This window comes from Procambarus clarkii, unplaced genomic scaffold (assembly GCF_040958095.1).
Source record: "Procambarus clarkii isolate CNS0578487 unplaced genomic scaffold, FALCON_Pclarkii_2.0 HiC_scaffold_142, whole genome shotgun sequence".
Lineage (NCBI taxonomy): Eukaryota > Metazoa > Arthropoda > Malacostraca > Decapoda > Cambaridae > Procambarus > Procambarus clarkii.
In genome coordinates, this window is record NW_027189175.1 from 51,591 (window position 1) to 58,009 (window position 6,419).

Below are 6,419 nucleotides of genomic sequence, written 5' to 3' on the forward strand. Positions count from 1 at the left end.
GTGGGAATCACAAGTTGTTCGGTGTTGGCCCAATCGTCCTCCTCCTTCAGTTTACTGGGTCTATATCTGCGGTAGAGCAAGTCGTTCTCTAGGAAGAACCCAGGAATACTGTCGGGTTGAGTCTCAGCCTGGAAAAACAATGGTGTTAAAGTAAGATCTTCCCTCTGCAACTTACGGAACTCCAACTTGGTCAGATGCGGGGGTAGTTTCTGAGGGTCTTGAGGGACAGCGGTGGCAGTAGAGTCAGCTGGCTGTGGACGTGCGGCTTGTGCACGGGTGGTCACGAGAACCGGAGGAGAAACTTCATCACTCTCTTGAACCTCTGCTGGAACATACTCTAGAATAGGATTTATTGGCACAGAGTTACACACCTGGGGTTTGTCCATGACGATCAGGTTGGTCGGTTGCAGGTCTTCTGCCAAGTCGTTGCCTAGGAGAAGTTGCACTCCAGGCATGGGAAAAGGCTTTTCCCTGACGGCGACTTGGACTTCCCCGTTCACGTAGGGACAATCCAGGTGGACTCTGGCGAGAGGGTATGGAGTAGTAGCAGTGAGGTCAGTGATGAAGACCGTTTCCCCGGTGTAGACTATGTTGGGCACAGCCGACTTCAAGATGATCGATTGTAGAGCCGCTGTGTCCCTCAAGATCTTCAATTTGAAACGTCCCTCCGGATTTGAACCGTTGGCAGAGACAGTTCCAGTATACAGGTGGTTACTGAAAAGAGAAAGATCATTAACATCAACACCAACATTCATCACAGGCTTACCGGACTTAGGAGGAGTTGGTTTGGGTCGTTGTTGGTCAGTGGTTCCCTTGTATTGAGACTTACCACACTTGTCTATGGTATGTCCATAGAGTCTACAATACTTGCAGTACAGTTGTGAACCAGCTTGATCGGGGCTCACCTTCTCGTAACTGTACCACGACTTCTTACTGGAGGATGGTTCAGGTGTCAGCCGGTGGATGAGGCTGTAAGTGTCAGCCGACTTAGCACACTTCAGGTAGTCGGTTTCTTCTTTATCTGCTAAGTAGAGGCGGACAGGAGGCGGCACACGTCTCAAGAATTCTTCAACAAGCATCAGGTTGACGAGTTCTGTAAAAGTAGAGACATGTGCTGCTTCCAGCCATTTCATGAAATACCTCCGTTTCGTGTTAGCAAACTCAAGGAAGGTAGTGGTACTTGCCTTCAGGTGGTCACGGAATTTCCTTCTATAACTTTCTGTGGAAAGTAGGTAGGCGTCCAACACTGCTTGTTTCAGAGTGTAGTAGTCATTCTCAGACGCCAAAGTACTGAGTGTGACTGCAGCTCTACCTGTAAGATGGACTCTGAGAAGTGTGGCCCATTGGTCGACAGGCCAACTGAGTTGATTAGCAAGGGTTTCAAAGGTGGTGAAAAAAACATCAACTTCTGCTTCTACAAAGGATGGCATTAACTTACTTGCATGTGATATATTAAAACTGACGGGAAGATTGGCAGTAGCTTGTTGGCGTTGAGTGAAGTGGGAAGTTTCCAAGGCGATTTCACGTTGACGACACTCTAGAGCCAGAGTCGCTTGTTGCTTGTCATGTTCGCGTTGCATCTCCAACTCGCGTCGTTTGGTTTCAAGCTGTACTCGTTCCCGCTCCTGGAGTAGTGCAACCTCACGTTCTTGGAGGGCGAGTCCTCGTTCGTGTTCTTCTCTCCTCAAAGCAGCTTCACGTTCTCGTTCTTCTCTTCGTATGGCAGCAGCTCGTTCTTGTTGTTCGAGGGCTTCCCTTTGCTGTTCGCGGGCTTCCTTTTGCTGCTCACGTTCAATCTTAGCCAGCTCTAGTTTAAGTTTCATCGTTGCCAAGTCAGTTTTATCTGCAATATAGTAAGTTTCATGAGTTTCAGAGTCTATCTTACCTTGCTCTAAATAGTAATCCAGCAACAGGTTGTGTAGGTCATTTTTGTTGGCTTGATAGGGAACTTCTAGTTGATACTCATGTGCAAGAGTTTGTAGTTCAGTCCTCTTGGCACGACTTAAAGTTCCTATTTCACCTGCTGGATTTGCACGGAAAGTTTGGAGACGAAACATGGTGAAATTAGCAAATAAAGGTACACGAATGTTCAATAATGAAATGTCAGAAACAGGACAACGTGGCAACTGGTACCTATCCTGTGTGATCTTTAACAATTAACGTTAAGTGAAAGATATTAAATGATTAAATTAAATCAAGGGCGCAGGAAATCTTGTACCCGGTACTCATGTAAGAGAATAAGGGCAAGAAAATCCTACTAACAAATGAAACAAAGTTTCGAAAACAAATGAAACAGTTAAATGCTTCAAAAGTAAAATTGGTAGTCCAAGGATGTAGGCATACCTTGCCAAGTCTCTATAGGACATAAAGCAAGTTTTTCCTACTGAATTTAATATGATACTTACAGAATTAGCGAACTTTTGTGCTCTGAAAAAATAAGCTAATTCCCTACCGTTGTATGTATCATCATCTCTGACTGACGTGTAGGGGTGCGAGGTGTCAACTGGTGACGAGAACTGCTGCTGAGGTCCCAATTCAGCAACTAAAGTTCGAGCTAGAGGAACTATGGCCCTCTTTGTCCTCCTACAGTCAGATTGCAGAAGATTGGGTACTCTTGACCCGGGGCAGACCACAGTACCAGGGTACCAATATGATGATCTGTCAGAATGAGAAATATTCAAGGGACATAGATGGTAAATACGAGTAATAACAAGGAGGGAGAGATGACCAATTAAGAGTATGACTGAGGCCTACAGTCACCACGTAATCCAAAGTTGTCTCACCTTCACTATATGTTACTCTCGTAATGCACAATACACCGCACCTTATAAAAAATGAAATTGAATGAAAAAATAGTAAAGCTACGTTAACAAAGTTAAATACGCTTACCATAAATTACCACTTAGCACCAGTACCTGAGTCAAGCTCCTAGGACAGGCCCCCATATAACTTGTGACGGTAACGCGTTGGTGTTCGGCTGTTTAAGGCTAGGGGTATGGCCTCGTCACATAGTTATAAAAAAAAATAGAAAAAACTGGAACTTCGTCTGTGGTAAGGTAAGGAGAAGACACACAAAACACAAGTAAACTTTAACAATGAAATTTTAATTACGTTAAATAAATCAAAACATGAAAATAATGCACAAACAAATTCTTATAATAAAATCAATGAATCAAAATAATAAGAATACTTAAATGACACAATGAAAAGTTACGTTAAGTCAAAATAACAAGAAGTGCAACACAAAAGGTAAGTGGGAGGTGCTGGAATATTGGCTTAAAGCCACCACCTCTCTCAGTACACGCTAACGTCTAGCTGGGAGGAGTGCTGGCTACGAAAGCACGGAACATTCTCAGGACTGATGTTGGGGTGACCCCAGACATCAGGTAGTATTGGGGGGCGAGTGCAGGTGCAGCCAGACCGGCGACCAATCAGCGGAGCCGTAGCGATCAACGGGTAGTTTGGTGATTTGGGTCCGAACAGGTGGCGGGCTGCATACGTTTCTGCTCACCCTTGCAAGCCTTGCTGGTATTGGTGTTGTTGTCGTTGTTGGACATTTCTTCCATAGTCTTTTTATATAATTGTGAAGACGTAATTTTGGAGGGAAGAGCAGGCTCAATCTCTTGAAGGAGATTATCGTCACATATAATATATATATATATATAAATATATATATATATATAAATATATATATATATATAAATATATATATAAATATAAATATATATATATATATAAATATATATATAAATATATATATATATATATATATATATATATATATATATAGGTTATATATATATATATATATATATTTTATTAATGATATATATACATATATACACACAGAAACAACGATTCTTCTATATAGACATTAGAGAAGATTCAGCGGTATGCCATGCACCAGGCTCTCCGCTATTTTCGTCATATCCGACTCTGCTATGTGATGCACATGTATTCTTGCTTCACCACCCTGTAATGAAATATTGTTTGTTACTAATTGTTTTCAATAATACATTATTTTATTATATAATATTTAATTTATTAATTAAAAACCCTTTCCATATTATAGAAAAAAACTAAAACAAGAATCTATATAAAACTATAGAATAGAATAGACTAATAGAATAGAATATATATATATCATATATATATTTATATAAATAAATATATATATATATAAATATATGTATATATATTTATATATATATATATATTATTATATCCTGTATTATTCCAGCCCATTATTAGAGATAGTAGCCACCTCTTATTTTGGTTTTCTTTCATTATTAGTGCTCAGAAAATTAAATATATCTACATATTTAGTCAAAATCAATTACATTATTTTATCTTATTCATAGCATAAATGTTCACAAAGATTACTAAAAAGAGATTGAATTAGACTACAGCAAATTGGCAAACTTTACCTTGTATCTGTTTCCACCGTGTTTGTTTGGGGCGTTCTTCAACATATCAGCAATACTTGTCTCAACATCTCTTTCAGTTGCATTAGTGTGGGTGTTGATACAGGCTTCTGGAAAGTTATAAGAATTAATTAATATATATAATTATAATTCTTTTTGTCAGGAGACAAGAAGCCACAGAGTAATAACATTGTTGGCTTTTATTTAGGTGTTCCCCTGTTCTCCAGTCTTCCTCCGTCCCCTCGTCCCCTTTGTCCTCCCCAGCATTCTCCATTCCCCTGTCCCCTCGTCCTCCCCACCATTACCCTCTCCTCTGTTCCCTCGTCTTCCCCACCATCCCCCCTGTCGTCCTCCCCACCATTCTAAACTACCTCATCCCATGCATTCCATGATGGTCTGATGCTTCCATCTGAAAATTGGGAACATCAAAAGATCTGACTTTCCCAATTTTCTGATGGGAACATCAAATGATCTGATATTCCCATCACTGAAAAATAAAAACAGATAAAAAAAATGATATGAAAAAATAGAAAATAAAATATACTCATGAAATGAACAGAATGGTTAACAACGCAGCTCAATTGCAATGCAATGTCACAATAACATTTAAATATACTTTAAGATATAATCTAGAAGAAAATAAGGATATTGAAACGGTTCATGAACTCTATTTCAATAAAGGACACTATGGGGAACTTTGAAAAATAGTTATTGAGTATAATTAGACAGACTTGTTGCTAGGCAGAGGAGTAATGAGATATATGGCAAATTTTGCAAAATATACAATGAAGGTACACAAACATTCATACCCAAACAAAGCAAAATGCTAGGTAAGAACAAAGCATTTGGCCCGTAGGAGAAAGGAGATACCCACAAGACTAGAATACAAGTCATTAACAAGCATGCAAGTATAATACATAATACATGCAGACATATATATAATCCAAAAAAATGTCAAATTTACGTACTTATTATTACATTACAAATATCCAAGGTTTTGAAGACACGTTTCCTCTTGCGCCCAACGAGTGAATACTGAGACCAGACCCCATAGGTCCCTATCCTCCTCATCATTCGTCTCACTGTGTCTCCACAGCTTGCACCGCCCATTTGAGACAGCGTCTGGACCTGTTAAAATAATGCATAAGCTGTAAGGTAATAGAGAATAATATATATCTTTCAATCTCAACATTAGATTTTCTAATTTCCAACTGTATTAAATAAATAGCATTAAAATATTTTCCTTCTTAACTATTACAAAAATCAACGAATTTGAGTAACTTTTGCTTTTGTTTTATTTGTACCTTAAACATAACACTGAACAATCAATTATGTGCCACCCCACCTTCCTTCATCTGCAAAAAAACTAATCAAAAGACATATGTACAAGGCTAAAAAAATTCAGCAACACTTACCATACTCAGGCTAAAAGAATTAAGCAACACTTACCATACTCTTTTTATATTCACTGTTAACTTTTAGCTCATGTGACAGACTTTCCACCTGCTCAACAGTTTCAAGTGGGGATGGAAGAATGTCTTCCAGGATTGGTATATCTCCATGTGTTTTTGACATATGGGTTTCCGTCATTTTGACAATATTCAGGATATCCCCTGATAAAAATGTCAATTTTGATAATTCCTTCATCATGTATTCCATTATGCCAAAACCATAATCATAATCATCTGTATCAAACCTTATTACAGGTAAAACCAGTAGGCAGTCTACTGTATTTTATCAAACCGTTATTAGTATAATAGATCTCGTAATAATTTTGCAAAAATAATGGCATTTACTATTTTTAAAAGATTATTAGCAAATTTACACAAATGGTGCATTCGGAAGACAAAACCAATTTTTCACTTTTGACAATTGAGCACCTGCTACATCCAGATTCTAGGGAGGAAAGGAAGGACGATCTTACTGGATCCCATAGCCTCTCCGAGGCACAAACCAGGCTTTTACACAAACCCCCCCCCCCCCTGCACCCGAGCT

General features: G+C 38.9%; 1 protein-coding gene across 1 annotated transcript; it reads right to left on the reverse strand.

The window, feature by feature from the left end:
* Positions 1-3,837: 3,837 nt before the first annotated feature.
* LOC138361004 (uncharacterized) lies at positions 3,838-5,548 on the reverse strand. The gene is made up of 3 exons (XM_069320483.1): positions 5,393-5,548; positions 4,428-4,534; positions 3,838-3,973 (listed from the first exon to the last, which is right to left on the reverse strand). The coding sequence occupies exons 1-3, from the start codon at positions 5,532-5,534 to the stop codon at positions 3,875-3,877; spliced, it is 348 nt and encodes a 115-aa protein (XP_069176584.1). The 5' UTR covers positions 5,535-5,548; the 3' UTR covers positions 3,838-3,874.
* Between the last annotated feature and the right edge of the window lie 871 nt (positions 5,549-6,419).